The 20,174-nt window shown below is 40.3% G+C and overlaps 1 protein-coding gene across 3 annotated transcripts in view; it reads right to left on the reverse strand.

The window, feature by feature from the left end:
• The window catches only part of TBK1 (TANK binding kinase 1), a 3,544,425-nt gene that overhangs the window by 888,788 nt on the left and 2,635,463 nt on the right, over positions 1-20,174 (reverse strand). For all 3 annotated transcript variants that reach the window (XM_044088041.1, XM_044088040.1, XM_044088042.1), the window contains exon 15: positions 13,435-13,511. In XM_044088041.1, coding sequence (XP_043943976.1) covers positions 13,435-13,511 — 77 coding nt within the window. The remainder of the gene's footprint in view (positions 1-13,434; positions 13,512-20,174) is intronic.

The raw sequence follows: 20,174 nt of genomic DNA on the forward strand, positions 1-20,174 counted from the left end.
AGCCTCACTGAGGAGATCAGTCCCTAGATCTCCCTCAGAATCCTACTGCAATCCACTGCAAATGCTCAGCACAAGGGCCTCCCTATCATGGTAAGGTTTCATCATGTTAACATGGTAGAATCTGTGCCCCTGCCATCTGCCTAGCTGTTCCACCATGTAGTTAACATCACTTACCTTTCATACCACCTTGTAGGATCCCTCCCAAGCTGCTTGCAGCTTGTTGTGTCTGACAGGAATGAGAACCATTACCTGCTGTCCCACAGCATACTCTAGCTCGAGCATTCCTGTCATACCACACGTTTTCCTGTTGTTCGGCTTCTGCCAGGTTCTCCTGGGCCAAGCCCATGAGTTCCCTGAGCCTTGTCATGAGGTTTAGGACATAAGCCACAACAGACTCCTTGTGAGACTCGCACTCACCTTCCCACTCATCTCAAATTAAATCTAGAGGTCCCCTCACCCTATCCCCATACAGCAACTCAAAGGATGAAAACCTGTGGATTCCTGGGGAACTTCTCTGTAAGCAAACAACAAATGGGGCAAGTATTTGTCCCACTCCCTCTTAAACTGATCTGCAAATGCCTGTAACATGGACTTGATTATAGAGTTTAACCTCTCAACAAAACCATTAGTCTGGGGATGGTAGGGGGTGGTCTTCATGTGCTTCACCCCACAGGACTTCCACAGACAAGCCAGCAGGTCTGTCAGTCAGTATTTCTTTTGGGAAACCTACTCTGCTAAAAATATCTAACAAAGCATTTGCCACCTTCTCTGCATCAATGGAGGACAAAGCTACCACCTCAAGATATCGTGTAGCATAATCCACTACCACTAGGATATACTTTTTCCCTGTGGAACTTGGGGTACTCAGAGGACCCACAATATCCATAGCTACCATCTGAAATGGCTCCTCAATCACAGGCAAAGGCATCAAAGGAGCTCTCACCTTTTCTCCTGTCTTGCCTACCTTTTGGCACTGCTCACAGGTCCTGCAGTACTCTGTTACATCTCTGGAAATTCCAGGCCAGTAGAAGTTCTGCATAATATGCCTCTTTGTACGTTTTATGCCTATATGACCTGCAAATGGAATATCATGGGCTATGGCTAGAAGATCCAGATGGTAGCCTCTAGGCACTTCCAACTGCTATACTCTCTCACCTTCTAGCTCTTCCTCAGAGTTCCACTCTCTGTATAGTAACCCTTTGTCCCAGTATACAGATTCCCCCTTTCCTTGAGAATCAGGTGCCTCCCAAACTACCTGCCTCAAGCCTTGCAATGTAGGGTCTGAGAGCTGAGCCTGTCTCAACTCTCTCCTTGTAACCCTTCCCAGCTCCCCTTCCACAGGAAGTCTGGCATCCTCTGACAGTGGTGCCTCACTGTCAGCCTGGGTACTACTACTCACCTCCACCTTTGCAGTCACTCTGTCCAAGGGACCATCAGTACCCACAAGCAGCTGTGGCTCACCTTCAGTTTCACTGTTACAGAGTAGCTCCCTTCCTGAAGTAAATACCTCACCAGTCCTGACTGCAAGTATGCAGTCTGGGACTCCCCCAAGCTACCAGACCAACATGCTTGTCTCCTAGCCTGACCGCATGTAACTGCATAAGCACATGGTACTGCTTCATCCAAATCCTTCCCTCTGAGGACTTCTGCAGGATGGTAGTTTAGTACCCCTGTTGTCTCAAGACAACCTAGTATTGGCATTTTGTCTTTCCCACTTAATGGCTCCATCACCTTTGGTTCCCCACCTTGCCTCTGTGGACACCTGTATGCATATGGCCCCACTGGTTGCATTCAAAACATTTAACCCTAGCTCCTGGATGTGTACCTGGACTAGTGGCTTCCCCTGTTACTGGCAGATTCTGTTGGGGTGGTCTGTGCTGCCTACTTGGGTTCATTTAGACTCATGAGCAGTACTGGGGGGTCCCCTTCCTTGGCAGGGCTGCCCTTCTTGCCAGGTATAGGTCTCCCTTCTTCCCCAACTCATCTGAAGTAGCACATTGTCTATCAGCTAACCAGATCCTCATGTCCTCAGGCAAAGTGCTAAGGGCTTGTTCCCTCACCAATAGGTCTTCCAGCCCTTCAAAAGTGGTGACCTGACATCCACTCACCCACTTATGGAAATAACTGCTCAATTCAGAAACATATTCGCACACACTTTCATCTGCCTTGGGTCTATGCTCACAAAACCTTTTCCTATACATTTCAGGTGTTAGCTTAAAAAGTTCTAAAAGACATTTTTTAACAGCAGTATAATCAAAACATGCAACATCAGACAATTTAGCTAATAAAGTTACAGTTTTACCATACAGTAAGGGGGTCCGGAAGCATACCCAGAGCCCTTGGTCAACTTCATACTGTTTACATACCCTCTCAAACATATGCATAAAACTATCAAAATTACCCCCTCTTTAAACTGCGTAAGAAATTTACTGACCTTTTCTTCTTCTGGGGTCCAGTTACTCCCTTCCCCATTACCTCCATGACACTGGAGAAGAGTCAGCATCTCCTCATGCTTTCTTGTTCCTTAGCTTGCAGATGTAAGTTTCTCATTCTCCTCAGCCTGCAAACATTGCAGTCTCTCATTTGCTTCTAATTCCACACGCCTGGCCTCCAACGCAAGTCTCTTTAGCTCCAGCTGGATTTTTAAGTCCACTGCAAAAAGGTTGAGCAGTCCATACTCTGAGGGTATTATATCTCCACTGCCAGTCTGATTGTCCTCCTGGATGCTGTTTTCTGATGCAGCTGTAACCAAGGCTGCAATCAGGTCTGCCTTAGTCAGGTTTCCATGCACCAGTCCCCTAGCCTGGCACATCTCCGCCAGCTGGTTCCTTGTCAGCTTTCCATACTCCTCTGCTGACATGCTGCCTGCTCACCCTGACTAACTAAGCTAACAAAATAAATAAAACAATTGTGATATGAACTCTTGACTATTCACTGCGTGGCTGTGTTAGAGTACAAAACACCTTCAAAGTTCACTGTACACAAGTTACAGGATTCACTCTACCCACACCACTGCAGGCCATTTAGTATCTGCCAACTAATTAATATGTGATGTGGATATTCCACCGCTGCCAAACAATTAATATGTGTAGGGGGATATCCCAACCACTGGCACCACTTAATATGTGCTGCCCATGCCCTGGCCCAGCAATCAAGAAGCCTCAATCCTCACCACTAACACCAGAGAGTGTGTCTCATATATGAGGAAAGGATAACAAATACACACAGTAAAGTGCAATTTTCCTTAAGAGGACACAGAGTTCAGTGTCAGTCCGGAGCTGGTCGCTCCCTTGCTCCCCAGGTCCCCAATAAGACTCCCCATTGGCACAGCTATAGGGTCCAGATCTCAGTCTAGCTGAGCAAGGTAAAATCTCCAGCACCCTCTCTGTCCAACCAGTGCTTCATGTCCCTGCCCAAGTAGCTGACACACAAACACTTTGAAATAAAAGTTTATATAACCACACAGACACTTTCGGGGAAGGTTGGCACATGTTCTCCAGCTGTGCCCCTTTTACTCAGACTATACAGTAGTACCACTTGCCACCACCCAGCTAATATTTATCAGCTACCCAAAGGCCCGTAAAAGGGTGCCCAATTATTACTGTGCAATATTATTATCCAATTGGTAGATGTGACTAAACAGTCAAAGCTTATTTGGTGTGACCTGGACAGTAAACTCTATAAATATGCAATGTACTCTAGAGCTTAAATTATCTCCACACAAATCAGTCACAGTTAAAATGTTTTAAAATATTTAATAATAAATAATTAAAACCACAAGACAATACTTTCCACTACACAGTGCCAGTCAAAAGAGTTCAGAGATCACACAGAAATACATAAAATAAATCAGTAGTACAGTTTTGACATCACAGAAAAAACACTTAGTCTAATCTTTATAATCCTAGCTATTTCTACAAGAAAACACACTACTAAAATAACTTACTTACATAGAGCATAAGGCAATGCTGTTAGTTGGATGTCAAGACAAAAATGCTTAATAATCTCTGGTTTTTACTGTTTAAATTGAAACCACAGTTCTGCTAAAACATTACATCATCTTTTACACTTTCCTGGTGTTCCCAGGCTGACAAAAACTGCATTTACATTCTTTTACACTTAGAGCAATAAAGGACATTCCACGTGTAACTTTAGCCTTAAAACAATAGGCAGGAATCCTTCATCTAGCTGGACTGGAGCCCACTTGTAAACATGAAAGGCAGTGATGAAATCATTTTAATTTCAAAGGACCAACAAGAAATGCTTGACTTAGCTTTCTTTACAGCAGATATTGTTTTAAATTCAACATTTCACATTTACAAATGATAGAATTATCTGCACAATTCTATCTGACTAGGCTGGCAGCCTTCACCCATCTCTACCAGTCTTCACAAATACACATTAGCAAAATATAGAGGGCAGTCTGGACAAAGCTTTAAATCTATGTTACAGAGTCAGTCAGAAAAGCAAACCTTATTTACTGAATTATTTACTGCAGGAATGTGGATGCAAATTGCTAGCCTGATAACAGACTACCGGAGAGGTGCTTATCTCTGTGTATGTGGGAAAGGAAGTCATAGTTTGGCTTGCTCATAAAAAAAAATGTGCTTGAAAGCTTCTTTTTATTATGAGGACAGACCTTTAGAAATTTTTCTCTTATTCCTTCTACCATCTCCATTAACTTGGAGAATTTTGATTTGCTTGTCTCTCATGTTAATTAAACTTAATAGAGAATGAATAAACTGAAACTGCAAATTAGCAGCACTGTACCATATAATAACGGAGGTTAGAAAGGTGATAAGCAACTTTATTTATCTACAGAATCTGTAGCTAAATAAAGTTGGTTTTGACCTTTCTAACCTCCGTTATTATCTGGTACAGTGTCTGTAGCTAAATAAAGTTGGTTTTGACCTTTCTATCCTCCGTTATTATCTGGTGCAGTGCTGCTAATCCACAGTTTCATTTTGTTCATTTCTGTAGTGGTTTAACAGAGAATGAGATAAATATACATCGATATTCTACTGGAATATGAACATTCTCTAACAAGATGTTAATGTACAAATATTGCCAGACTTCATCAGATTGGTAATATAGCACCCTAATTAAAAAAAAAAAAAAAAAAAAAAAAACGATGACAGCCTGTGCAATCATCTCTTGCCCTGTGGAGAAAGAATCAACAGGCCAATTGCTGAGAGATGATGGTTGGCAAGCAAAGGGAGGATAAACTTATACTAAAAACAATTTTAGTGGACAACCTGATCCATGCCATCAAACACTTAAACTTTCCAGATGTTAACTGCCCATACCCCACGATCAGCCAAGTCAAAATTATAGTAAGTTATATGGAAGCCCATTGACAAACTTATTACGCAAGTCTTCAGGCTAATTAATCTCCAGAGTCAGGAAGGTCTTCCTGTTATTTATATATATATATATATATATATATATATATATATATATATATATATATATATATATATATATATACACACACACACACACACACACACACACACATATACACACACACACACACACATACATTTTTTTAACTAGACCACAAGAGAAGAATGGAACTTTGGTGTTGAGATGGTGTCAGAGGAGAACATCTTTTTCTAAACTACACACAACATTTTATACTCCTTTACTGTAATTCAGCTGCAAGGCAGACAGGTGCTGTGGTATTTGAGATATAGGCAAAACCATAACAATCACAATCACAAAGGAATCTAGCTTAGGATGATTAGTCAGGATATCACTTCACTTTTCTTGAGTTTATAAAGGGCATGAAATGTCACTTGGGTAGGACAGGCAAAATCCAGCTATTTTCAGGTCATAAAATATTGCCTTTGCAGAAACATCCCATGGGGGAATGCTCAAGGCTCCTTACCTGACATTTTCTAATTTCCTTTCAGCCACTTGAACATGCAGTCCTTTTTCAGAGGTGACCTGGGAGCAATGCTAGGTTAATTGCCACAACACACATACAAGGGCTAAGGGAATCCAGCCCTGTATCAGAGGCACTACAGCTCATAACCTTAACGTCTGTGCCATCTGCCAATCTACTACTGTGGAACTTCAGGGCTTGAACTATAACTTCTCAGGATTTGAGGTATGTGAGCAGGCCAGGTCAGGCACATGTTGAAAGGGACATTGTACTCAATGATGGGTCTAATAAGGGAATAAAGTAGCTTTATGACTTCCTTGGACCTGGATGTCATAGGTTCATAAATGCATACTAGGTTAATGGCCCTGTAGCCTTTACAAGCCTAGCCCATAGTATTACCCTGGCATCGTGCCACCCGACCTTAGTTCCCAGTGCCTTCGTCGAGTAGAGCCACTGGAGTGACACCAGGGGCGAATTTTCTATTTCCCATCCACTCATCATGATATCTCTTGAAGAGGGCCAGTGAGGTGCTCTGTTTGACATGTATGGGAAGTCTATTCCACAGCATGGGGAGGCACTCGGTTATGAACCTATCCCTCCAGCACATTCTGTTGATAGTGGTAATGAGGCTGAGGTCTCTGGAGCATGTGTTGTGGAGGGATTGCGATTTCTCTAGATGTAGCATTCTAACAGAGCTGGGTCAGACATGGCTTTGTAAGTCAAGCAGAGATCGCCTCTAAGTAGGTGATACGAGACAGAAAATAGCTGGAGTGTTTTGAGTGTTTAAGGCCTAGGATCCTCTTTATGAGGTACTTTTGCAGCCTCTCCAGTTGTTGCAGGCGTCTACTGATGTATATGCCAAATGGGGCATTGTACTCGATGACTGGATGAGGGAAGAGTAGTGGGAGACAATGACCTCTTTCTTCCTGGATGCAAAACCCTTAGTAATGAGATGTGCAACATAGAAGGACTTTCTGACCACAGTGGCAATGTGATGGTCAAAAGAGAGGTTGCTGTCAACCTATGTCCCCAGATCTCTTATAATGCCTGATGTGTTCAGTGGACTACCATCGATGTGGTAATTTTCCCAATGGGGATAACGACATTTTTTGGCACTGAGCTTAAGGCCATGGTTCTGACACCAGTCATTGGTCTCAGTGAGGCCTTTCTGTAGGATGTCAATATCACTTGGGCAGTTAACAATGGCTCCAACTTGCAATTGTCTGCGAACTTTGTCAGCCAGAATCTCTTCATGTTGGCCTGGACTTCTGAAAAGTAGATACCAAACAGGACGGGACCCAGGACCATCCCTGTGGTACTCCACTCATGACTGGTGGGCAGTCTGACTTAAAGTCATCTACTTTCGCACTGTGGGTTCTATCTGTGAGCCAGTTTGCAACCCACCTAGTGATATAGGGGTTGATGCCTAACTTAGTCAGTTTTTCTATGATTCCTGAGTGGGGAATAGTATCAAAGGCCTTGGCCAGATCAAGGTAAGGTGAATGAACCACCTTGCCTTCATCCGCAGCTCTGGTGACTGACTCAAAGAAGTCCAGCAAGTTGAGCAGGCTTGATCTACCCTTCACAAAACCAAATTGTGTGGGATCCAGAGTTTGGAGATTCCCTATATCCTTGTTATTAGGTCCATGATGATGCGATTCATAGCTCTGCATATCAGACTTGTCAGGCTAATGGGGCGATATTTCCCAGGGTCTGTAGTCACTCCTCCTTTGTGGAGAGGGATGACTGTAGAAGTGCACCATTTGGTAGAGACAAAGCCTGAGGTGAGGCTGTGATTGAAGAGGACACACAGGTGAGGTGCCAATTCACTCTGTAGTTCATGTAGAACACAGCTAGGGAAATTGTCAGGTCCCATGGAAGCTGTATTCTTGGCCTTGGACAGTGATGTTTTAACCTGTGCAGCAGTAATACTGGGTGCCTGGCACTCTACTGGTATTATGTTTGGTCCTTTGGGGGGATAAAGTTGGCACTGAATCTGTCAACCAGTATATTGGCAATATCTGTTGGCTCGGTATAGGAGGTACCACTGTGCAGTAGCTTAGAGCAAATCTGGGTATTGCCATGGAGATTCTTTACATAACTATAGAAGGCTTTGTGATTGTCTTTACTATATGCTGCAATTCTGTTTTCATAGCTAGCTTTAGAGGATTTGATGAGGGATATCAACCTTTTCTTGAGGCTGATAAGGGAGTTTTTCCAATCTTGGGACTTCATCAATTTCCTCCTTCTGTTGTAGAGTTTGTTTATGGCAGGGGACCACCAGATTAGCTTCTTTTTTTTTTGGAGGCGAGCATCTTGGTTCTATTGAGTATGGCGAGATCCATGCATTTGTGTTCGTGTTCATGCAGTGCACTGTTGTATGATTCGGCGGTCATGCAACTATTCTCCATTTGCATGGGTGCCGTGAAGTTAGCCACCTCTATTTTTAGGAGCCCAAAGTTAACTTTGGAGAAGTTTTTTGTGGTGGTTACCTTTGGGGGGGTTGGGGGGTGGGAGGGATGTGGATTTCCAAGGTGAGTAGTTTGTAGTCAGATCTAACCAGGGAGGTGTAAAGCAACGATTGCCCATGTTAGTAATGACCAGGTCATGGATGTTGCTACCTGTAGTGAGGGTAAGAATGAGCTGGTTCAGGGCACTAGAATTAATGAATTCCAGGAAATGTTGGGGAAGTGTGTTGGTACATCAGTAGTATTCCCAGTTAATGGAGGCATAGTTGAAGTCACCCAGTATTTGAGTGTTAGGTTGGACCCTAATATTCTAAAGGGTGCTTAGGAACGTGGAGTGTGAGTCTTGAGACATGGTTGGGGACTCCAGCAGGCTACGACCTGAATCGTTGCCTTACCCAATGTTAGCTGCACCTGAAGTATCCCTGATGCATTATATTGGGCTACCAGTCTGGAGGTGTGTGCATCCTTTATGAGTATGGAAACACCACTGCCTTTAGAGCTGTGGTCCAAGTTCTGGGCCGAAAGGTGTGGAATGAGTTATAGCCTGGTAGTGCAGGGGTGCTTTCTTCTGCCTTGAACCACGTCTCTGTTACAGCATAAATGCTGATTGTCTTCATTTTAATGAGTGCTTCGAGCGAGTGCATTTTGAGATTTAGACTTCTAGTGACAGCAGCATGACCCTCAGATTGCATTTGTTTGTAGCTGTTATGGTGGTAATTTGGTCTTTGGAACACCGCCTAAAAAAGGCACTATAGGGTGATACAGAATGATTTGCCTACTGCCTTGACCACATCCTGATTAAATGTCAAATTACTTTCTACATATGTTCCCAGATTCAAAACTTAGGTGGTATTTTATCAGTGTAGTAATTAAGATGGGTGGCTGGTTTCGAAAAAGACACTATAATGCACTTTTAGGCAATCAGTTTTAATCGGTGGCTTTGGCCATTTGTCTGTGTAAGGCCTTCATGAAAGATGTTTGTGTTATGGAGGGAAATCTATGAATGCTCACAATTTGCAGTCATCTGCCAACTTGGTCAGTCAAAGGCTCCTGACATTAGCCTTAACCTCCAAGCAGTAGATGTCAAACAGTAGCGGGCCCAGCATGCAACACAGAAGTACACCGCTGGTGACCGGTCTCTTAGTGGAGCTGCTCTCAACAGTTCTGACTTCCTGGGTTCTGTTTATGAGCCAAGGCAATCCAGTGAGTTATGTAGGGATTTATGCCCAGTTTGATGAGTTTGTCAACAATACCTGAGTGGGGTGTTGTATCAAATATCTTAGCCAGGTCAGGTTAGGTGGCATGCACTGTCTCCCCTTCATCTTTTGCCTTGGTGATCTTCTAAAAGAAGCCTACCAAGTTTAGTAGGCATGTACTTCCCTTTTCAAAGCCAAACTGGGTTGGGTCCAGTGTCTGTAGGTTGCCTTATTTCCATTATAATTTGTTCCATGGCTTTGCATATTTGATGGTCAACTCTCATGAAGAGGGATAATTATTGCATTCCTCCATTCCCATGGAATAAAGCTAGTTTTGAGGATATAGCAGAAAAGTGTTTCAAGTGGTCCTGATAGGTCATGTTTCAAGCTATTTAGAAGGCAACCCAGGATACTGCTGGGGCACACTGAGGCTGTGTTTTTGACCATAGTGAGTGCCGCCATTACCTGTTCCCTTCTAATAGTTGGAAAGGTTATTGCTAGTAGGTATTTCATGGGGGGGTGGTGGCAAGGAGGGAGTGGATGTTGCTCTGCTCAGTGAAGGTGGTACCATTTATCACCAGTTCAGCTTACTGCTGAGTGCTGCCTTTAATGTTTCGGACGTAGCTGTAGAAGGCCTTGCAGTTGTCTTTAACCTGTGAGGCTATCCTGACCTCGTAATTGGCCTTGTTGGACTTAATCAGTCCTCTTAGTTTCCTGTTTAGCTTAATTAGTGACGATCCCCACCCACCCCAAATTTTCACACCCCAGGTGGCATTGGACAGCCTTCCTCCACCTTCCACAGTTTAATTAGTGACCTCTTATCATTACGAGAGTTGCTATTTCTGATTTTGACCATGATTTTTGTTATAGGTTTTGCTGGGTTTTATAAGTTGATTTTTATTCTGAAGGAGAAGGCTTCTTTTATAACAGGGAATATAGTAGGAAAATAAGGCTGGTCAGAAAGTTTTCTCTGCTTGTGCCACTACATAAACTTTTAGTTGCTTGCTGAATATACTCTCAGCTGTCCAGTCAATCTTCCTGGCCTTTCTAGATGTACCAGAAAATGAGACACCTACAGTGATTCAGAGAAAACCACAGTCCTCATATGCCATACCAGACAGGCTTGCTGGAACAGTTTCCAGTATATATACATTGCATCACTTTACCAGCTTACCTTTAATAATACCCCATGCCACTATTCTCAGACATAACTCCCTCTTCTACTTCTACTCTCTTCCAGGATACACTGTAATTTTGAACTCATGGAAATTACAAAGTTCATTCCTTGATTTTGCAACCTCTTCTTTCAGTACTTCAGCTATGACCCCAAATACAGAATCAACATCTATTTCTGAAAGCTGATACTGCAATACAAACCCATCAACAACAGCTGATCACACACCCTACTAACATTTAACTGGAGCAGCTACTCCTTTTGCACTAGCCTTGTTACTCCAATATTCAGGGCTACCAGCATTTGAATGAGTAAGTAAACTTTTTCTTTCACACTAAATCTCTGCAATTTTCTTGGGAGACTCAAAAGATTTTCAACACTACTTGCATTACTAGTTATTCTTTTCCCTTCAGCTTTGCTGCCACTATCTCATATTGTTTTTAGCAGGCAGAGGGAAAGTTCTGAGATAAAGCAGCTAAAGCCATGCTACCACCCGGTGTTAAGTATTAACTGCCAGTAAGGTAGAACACTATTACATAACTGTTATGGTGCTTTAAAAGGCTTACTAAACATGAAAAAGGAAGCAACAATTAAGAAAACCTTAACAAATTCAAATATTGGCATTAAAATAATACAAGAATAAAGAAGTAGTTCACTTTCATAAAAAAGAAAATTGTAAAGCAAATCAAATGTATTCTGAAAAAAAAGCATATCTGACAAAGAAAGTAGGAAAAAAAACTTAATTTATCAACATCTGAACTGTATGACAGACAGGCACTTAATTCAGCAATATCTGAACTGTATGAGAGGCAGGCACTTATTTTATCAATGTCGGAGAGTAAGAAAATAATGCCAGCTTGTAGGGGCTACACATATCCAGACAACAAGATACATCTTGGCAGAAAACACACAATTTCAAGAGCACAGACGATAATGCAACATTCTTTGCATAAAACCTGTTTATTGCATATCATATCAAAGACTATAACAGTCAACAATGAAAACATAGAAACACTAAATATTTGAATATAACCTCAATTCTCCAACACAAATAAATGTATTACATCACAGATTTGTATATAACACATTCATGTCCCACAAACCAACATACAATTATGAATGAAGGCATATAAAAGAATGTTTGAGGATTCTTTCCATCTGTTTACATTCAATTTTGAACTAGTCCCTATTCCATAATCTTGAATGCATCACAAAGAAATAGCATGAGAAATATTCTATGAAATTTTTTCCCATGTTTGAAAACAGACAGAAGAATGCAACAATTCTGTGACCTTGGAAGAGAATATTCCAACAGTAACCCATAAAAGAGAGTCAGCTCCATAAAATTTAAGTCTCTGACCGCCACTGTAATAGTAGGAGGTACACAGGCTACATTGCTCCATAAGCATCAGGGTTCTAGCACTAACTCTAAGTGCTAATAAATCTGCTCTTGCTTCTAAATGTCCTATAAGACTACTTGGGTGACATATTAAAAACATTTACATGAGAAGATAAAGTAAATCACTACTTTAGCTTCTCAACTAAATGTAATTTTAACAAACTTTGGATGCTTTTGCAGGACTCAAGTCAGCAACCAACCACCAGAGTTATGAAGTTTCACACTTCATTAGCATAAATATTTTTGTAAAGTTAAAGGTCAGCCACCTAGTCAGTCTGTCACAGCATATTACTATGTACACACAAATGCACATTCATGAATACATTAAAGGACATTTGTCCAAGCATGCAAATGAAACTACTCCTCCCATGTGGTAGCAATAAAACACGTAATCTAACTCTATGCCTTTGACAATTAATTTTGATGCATAGCCAACCTAGTGGTGTAGAATGATAAGGCCTGAGTTCCATTAGCATCCTGGGTGACTGACAGGGAGGATGGACAGTCTCTATCCTGGAAGGGAAGATGGATGCTTTTCCACTCAGCTTTACCTGCTGATCTGGTGGTGCGAGACAAAGGTCTTATGGCCACCAAAAGCAGAAGCTGGTGCATAGAGGGCATGCACTGCGGCTGCCCAAGCTGGTGATGATAGTTCTATTACTTTACATGAGAGGGAGTGCACATGCATGCATGCATGGATGGATTGGGGGAGCTAAAGGCACCCCCCCCCATGGTGACTCAGCTATATGCTTCTCCACCTGGGGGTGGTATTAGGGATACAGCTGAAAAATGCTCTTAACTGTCAGATGCTGGCAAGAACACATGTAGCCCCCAATATCTGCCCAGATGACTGCCCCTCTGTACAAGCCTCTTACGCTTGCAAACCTGTAGGGTGATCTTACTCTGACAGGGAACACATGGGCCCATGTACTATTGGGCAGACTTGATAGTCAGTGAGCAAGAGGGAGAAAAAGATAACAAGAAAAAAATTAACTTCAATGCATTACTGGCATTTAAACACCCTGATTTTTGTCTTAATGGCATGAGACATTTGGTGGACAACAGTGGTCATTCTCAAGATTTTCAATGATTTGTTCTGGCAACCAAGATGTATGATAGTTTTCTTTCCTGTTTAAATCATTGGGTAGGAGGAATTCAACCTTCCTGACAGTTTAATGGCAAATGGGTATACAAAGTCTGAAGTAGTAAAAATGTATGTGGCGCTTGCTGTACAACTTAATAAAAAATTTTGCAGATAAGTCAAACAAAATAAAAAACAGAGACACAATGACGTAAAATATTAAACTTACTGCGTTCTGATTTGTCTTTTTTGAACTGCTGGTAAATGGATTTTATTAAGTCCAATAAAACTTGCAATTTTTCAACACTGAAAAAATAAAACAGCACATTATCTTCTTTGTAAGTCTAATAAATCAACCACTGTTCATAAACACAATGGATGAAAATATTTAATCATACTTAAATGCAACTGTTTTAAAAAGTAAGTACATGATTAACTGCATTCATCTCAGGAAGGATAATCATTTCTTAATTATTTTATATGTAGGTAGACCATGTGTGCTATCCATGATGCTATTCAAATAAATACAAAATGGCTGGAAGAAAACTCAGCACAATTTGTTTTCTTAAATGAAAAAAAAAGGAAGCACTTTATTTCAAATAAACAACTTTAATCATTTCAGGATTTTGTGTTATGCAAATTAGATAATCACTTATTTTGACTTTCATCAGTGGCCAGCCCATGAAAAATTTCTAATTGTCCATTTTTGCTAACATAGAGGAGCCTGGCCATTGCTGATGATTTCATAAATAGTGTATCAGCACACTAGTCTATCTGTAATGCACAAAGCGCCGAGATTATGCTCCAGCATCTGAAAAAAAACCCCACTTAAGCGCTTCAGTATTGCGATATCCAATCTTAACAAATGTTAAGCACCCCCCCCGCCCCAAATGATGTTAAGATAAGGGCTTGCACTAAGAACGGACAGTGCAGGCCAGCAAATGACAGTGGCAAAAGATAAATTCTTTCTGCCAGCTGTCTATTCCTACAATCTACCTTTGACTTCATTTCAAGTGTCTTGCTGTCTCTTTGACAGCTCTCAGCTTTAAAAGCCAGCAAAACACTTTGCATTTTTTTCTTTTCTGTAACAAGTAGTACATGAAGCAAATATATCTCCATGCACTACAAAGAATTGTGATCAGGACGCCAATCGTAACCAAACATTATGCATTCTCGATACTGATGCCAAGATTCGCCTCTCAGGGTTCACTCTCAAGGTAAATTTCTTGGCATCCATGACTGAAGCACATAATAATATGGTTACAATCTCACATAATCCTCTATATTGTTAGTACCAAAAACTCTTCCTTATCTTCCATCAATTACTTTGTTTATTGTAAATTAACATTATACTCCATAACATTCCTCCCACTTGTTAACAACAGTATAACAAAATAAAAATAAATAATTCAGTTAAAACTTCATGCTATATTTAATATACAACTATATAAAATGTTTCAACTATAAAATATTTTCATCCTTTATAAGATCTAAAAATTTCTCATCTTACATCTCTGTTACTTATACAATAGTTCAAAAACAGAGCTACTCAGTAGAATTTCCTATACTTTAATCAGTTTGTCTTTGTCTTGGTTCAAGTGATATCCTTTGCATACTTGTTCCATAATACCAATTTGCCTACTAGTTTCTTGCTCCTTGCCCACACCCACTGTCAGCTCTGTCTTTTCCAGTCCCCTCATTATCTCCCAAAGCTCTTCCTCTCTCTAGGCTCCTTTCTGGACTTCCATGTTCTTGTTATCACTTTCTTTCTCACCAACATTAAGAAGGTCTTAAGTACCTAATTATACCCAGACAATTTTACAATAAGATCTCAGCTCAGCAAGAATAACTCTCTAATCACTTTCATCTTCTCCCATAAGACATCTACTATGTTCTGCAATTTATTTTTCCACTGTATTAGGCTGCTACAGTCTCAAAAGATGTGCTCCTAATTCCCCCTTTTCTTCCTTGTTACATCCCCGACACTGTGCATCTACATCAGGAAACATTTTTGTCAACCTGCTTGGTGAGTAAACATTGATGTAAGTACATCCATGTGAACATTCGGAATCTGCTCTACTTAGTTGTATATCTGTATGACCTACATATCTCCTCCCATTGACACATAGTTAACTGGCTTCCTAGTAACCCATTCCATTTTCCTTTCAAATTTTCTGCCTGTTCTCTGTAGCTGCTATCTAATAGTCTGTGTGATTTGCTTATTACCCTTTAGCCGATGGCCCTTTCCTCTCTAGATTCTATTAAAAACTCATATCAGCTTAGGCTTTTCCTTTGCATCTTGTGCTGAGACCCATGCTTTCATTCACTCTACCTTCAAAATCAAACAGCACAATTTCTCACACCCTCTCAAACTGAATTCATCCCTTGTTTCTATCCATTAGAACATGACATGTCCATTGTCTGTCTGCTGTCAATGTCTAGCTCCACCAGCTACATGCTGCTCTACTATTCATTCCTTTAATGCCCCTGTTAAGTGTTACTCATATTGGCAACAGCTTTTCCATCCCTTTTTGCATTTTATTTTGTTTTTTTTTAAGCTGACAATCTACTTCTATTAGTTTTGTGTTACCTTTGTGCTTTGCAGGACTCCAGTATCCCATTCTCTTCAGCTTAACACCCAGTCCCCCTTTGTCATTCCACCATCTACTTCCACTTTCATGTGTACTCTATTCTGCGAATAGTAGCACTGTCTAGCTGTAAAACTGAATTTTAAACCTTTGCATTGCACTCCTGATCTTTTCCAACCCCAGACATTCAAGCTCTACATTGATTTTCTGCCAAACTTTCTTTCTCAGGTTTCTCATAGTATGCTTGACCCATATACAAAATAGGTGGCACTAGGAACATCTTTATCAACTGAACCATACCAACCTGATCCTTAACAACCAGATTCCTGTTATTTATTTTCTGCACGATTTTTGTCACTATCTCCTACCACTTGCCCCTGGCAGTTTGATGTACATCCACTCCCAGCCATAAACCTACTAATACTTCATCTTGTAATGGCCCCACAGATAAAGGTATTTCTGTAAAGTTACTGCTTTGGTCTTTTGTTCATCAGTTTTATATCCCACAATTCTCATATACTGCTCTAGTAAGTCTAGTACTTACAGATTATCCCTCGTGGGGTCTGCTAAATATAAAATTATGTAATCTGCAACTACGGCTAATTTTTCCTGTTTGCTATACTAGTTTGATCCCCATTTAGCTGATTTGATTATCTTTATTGATAGCGGCTCAGTATACAATGCAAATGCAAGAGAGGCATCCCTGCCACTTGTCCCTTATCAACCTCATGGATCAACACATCTTTCCCATCAGCTTTACATGTGCTGCTGCCTCATCATAAATTTAAGACTAATCTATCCCATCTCTCTGGAAAGCCAAACCTCAGTAAAACTTGATATAAATATCATCAGCTAACCCTGTTGAATGCCTTTTCTGTATCTAATCCAATTAACATTAATGACTTTTTCATGTCCTGCACATTCTTCGGTAAATTCAATGTTTTATTCATGTTGGCGAAGGTTTGCCACCCTTTCACAAACCCACACTGATCAAAATATATCAGTCCTGATAGCATCTTCAAAACTGTACTACACAAAATTGCCATAAAAATCTAATACTCATGATTTTAGGACTGAAATAAATCTATACGACTTCAAATCAGCCTGCTTTCGTCCATCATCCTGGTACATCCCCCACTCCCACCTTTACAAATATTAAATTGAATAGCAGTTTTAATTTCTTTATGTGAGATTTTTAGTAGCAGCCTATCCCTCCCATTCTGATCCAAATTAGGTAGTTTGATACCCTTGAAGAACATTTTAACTTGCCTCCCTTGTTCCTTTATCCAGGGATACCCCTTGTTTAAAGTCTAATATGTATTTCTTGCACAGCACTACTAAAACCTAGAAAACAAAATTCCACTGGGAATGAATTTCTAGACATAAATTTATAGGTTTTAGTATCAACCCCCCCCCCTCCTGCCAATTATTACGGTCACTTATTATATAGCTGTGCTACTCAGTCTCAATAGCATACACTGTACAGGATCTCTCCAAAGCTGTTCAGAATATGTAAAGTCTTTATTGATTAACCCATGGTTTCTGAGCAGCTGTATGGGAAGGCTGGAAGGCCAATATTTTATATCTGTTTTCCTATATACCCCCAGTATCACAATTCAAGAGATGACTCAGATTTTAATGAATGTCTACAGCTTCATGCTGGTTGCACTATATTATTTGGTGACTTGGGGTCTGGAATACTGTTCTACATGTAGATGAGGTATACTCAAGCCCAAGATCCCTGCAGGTACCCCCACAAACAAATTAATAATAAAAAAAAAAAAGTTGGGCTGCAATGGGTTTTACTGATGTTGTAAGAACTCACACCCCTGGTTCATCATCCTCCACCTGTTTTTTTTTTTTTTTTCAACATGTATAAATCCTTTTCTGTGTTGGACAGAATTTCTTTGTACTAAAGAGCATTAGCGCATGATAGGAAGGACAGTGATGTGAACTATAGCTCTCTCAGATCATGTTCGCCATCAATAAAGATTGTGACAGCACATTCACAGGTTCCTAAATTTCATAAAATTCAGTTAGGCGTTTGTAAGGGGAATGAGTATTTAAGTAATTTGCAGCACTTATGTAACACCTATAGAGAACAGATAAATCGGTATACTGTTGAAATGTGGTATTTTGTAAGAAGAAACTACACAGCGGCACCTCACTTATTCCCAAACTAAAATATATGTTACAGCCAGCGTATTGTACAAATGGAAACCAACAGCCTGAATCTACTTAGCTCAGTGTAGCAGTCAGACTCTCATTGGGAGAGGGGATATGCATGGCTGGTTATCTAGTAGGATAGTTTATGGGAAGAGAAGGTGGAACAGCTTCAACATCAGCTAAAATTAACATATTTTTCCTTCACACTTAGGGCTATAAAAAACTTTAGCAGTTACACTTACAGGTCAAGCAGCTAACAGTCTGATTAGTCAGATACTCTACCCTTTACAAAAAGTTCACACAGCTGGATCATAGTTTGGATGGTTTCACTCTTTTTATTCAGATCTTTATAGAGTGGAGAATCCAGTGATATTTTGCCCTAAGCTGTCTGAGGAATTTAAAGGTCAGACAGTTCTCCCTTGAAAGTCAGATCTGCAAAATCAGGCACTTATAGCCCTGATAATGAGAGCTTGTAAGAATTTATGAACATTCATCAAAAGGGAAGGCATCAGCAGCTGATAGACTTCCCCTGGAAATTTTTACAGATCTACAAGATAACTATAGAAACCTTTGTAGACTTTGTTAATGCTGTTATACTGTCTGGCAAGATCTCAAACTCATGGAAAAACTGCCCTTGCCTTTGTTATATTGAAACCAGGTAAATATCCCCTGCCCCTGACCTCATGCCAACCTTTTTCAGTTTTAAATTCTAATTTGTTTATGCTGCTTTCTGCACACCATACTGCAGAGTGGCAACCTCACATTATTCATTTTGGGCAGACCTTTGATAAAGCTAATATATAAAAAAGACAAGAAAAAATGGTGATTTTGAGTTCTGATGCAGAAAAGGTCTTTAATTGTGTCAACCGATCATACTTGTTTTATGTCCTGAAAGAGTTTGAGCTTCCAGATACTTTTGTGATACTTCTTACTGACATTTATTGTGGAGCCAAGGCTCATGTGAAAACTGGTGGCTGGTTTTCAGAGGAGTTCTTGATTGAAAGAGGCAGATATCAGGGATGCTACTTGTCCCCATTTTTGTTAACGTTATGTCAAGCCTTTAACACTAAAGCTCCACATGCCATATGGGGCATCACTATGGCCAAAAGCAAATTACTTCAATTTATACGGACAATCGCCTGATTTATTTGAGGACCTAGAAAGTCATTCGACCTGTATATTTGAGGTTCTTTTTTCCTTTGTGGATCTTTACAGCTACAAAGCCAATTGCAGAAAAAACAGCTACTCTTACTGCAAATTACATTCCTTCTGAATCTCTTCAAGCCAAGTACAGTAGAGAGTCAATTATCCGAACATCAATTATCAAGAAACAGCCTTCAAAAGTTTTCGGGTAGGAAAGCTCTTAAAGTCTGAATATGTAAACATTATACGTATTGCTTGAGCATGTTTTTTGAGCTTGTAGCCAGCTCGTATGTGAAAAATATTCTTTATTGTCCACTGGAACCGCTGAATGGTTGAAAAGCGCATTCCTGCATGCAGAAAAAAACAAGATTTTAGAAGTTTTTTATCCGGTTCAATAATATGTTTGATTATCCGAACTACCCTAGATCCCAATTAGTTCGGATAATCAACTCTCTACTGTACCCATATTTATGGGCACATGCTAAAATTAAGTACTTCGGTATAAATGTAACTGCTCCTTTAAACAGTACTACTCAACTTACAACTCACTGTGTGATTAATTGTGTGATTATTCTAACAGACTAAATGGGTTACTTTTAGATTTTGAACAATGTATTTTAGCAGTGCAGATGTTTATACTCCCATGGATCCTATATATTTCTCAAGCTATCTTAGTTCCACCATTCATGGACAAATTTGCAAGCCTGATAAAGCATACTTGTTATTTATTATTATTAAATAATTATTATTATTATTATTATTTATTATTGTTATTTGTTATTTATTTATTTATTTGTTATTTGGTCTCAAGCTGTTCTTACGGGAGGTACTTCCAAGCATACCTCTCAGCTGCACAGCTTTTTGCAGAATGTCCAGATATTTGCAGAATGTCCAGATTTTTGCCTCACCTCATATTTTTGGTCTGTTCCTCATAAAAACAGTGTTTTTTGACAAATCACTGGGGTGATTTATGGATTGTTGTTGTTTTTCTTTCGGCTTTTCCTAGTTAGGGGTCGCTACAGCGGAACTCTGGTCTGTTAATGATTGGCAGTCGATTTTTATGGTGCCGAGG

Source organism: Protopterus annectens, chromosome 11.part0 (genome assembly GCF_019279795.1).
Source record: "Protopterus annectens isolate FY-2018-M chromosome 11.part0, PAN1.0, whole genome shotgun sequence".
Lineage (NCBI taxonomy): Eukaryota > Metazoa > Chordata > Ceratodontiformes > Protopteridae > Protopterus > Protopterus annectens.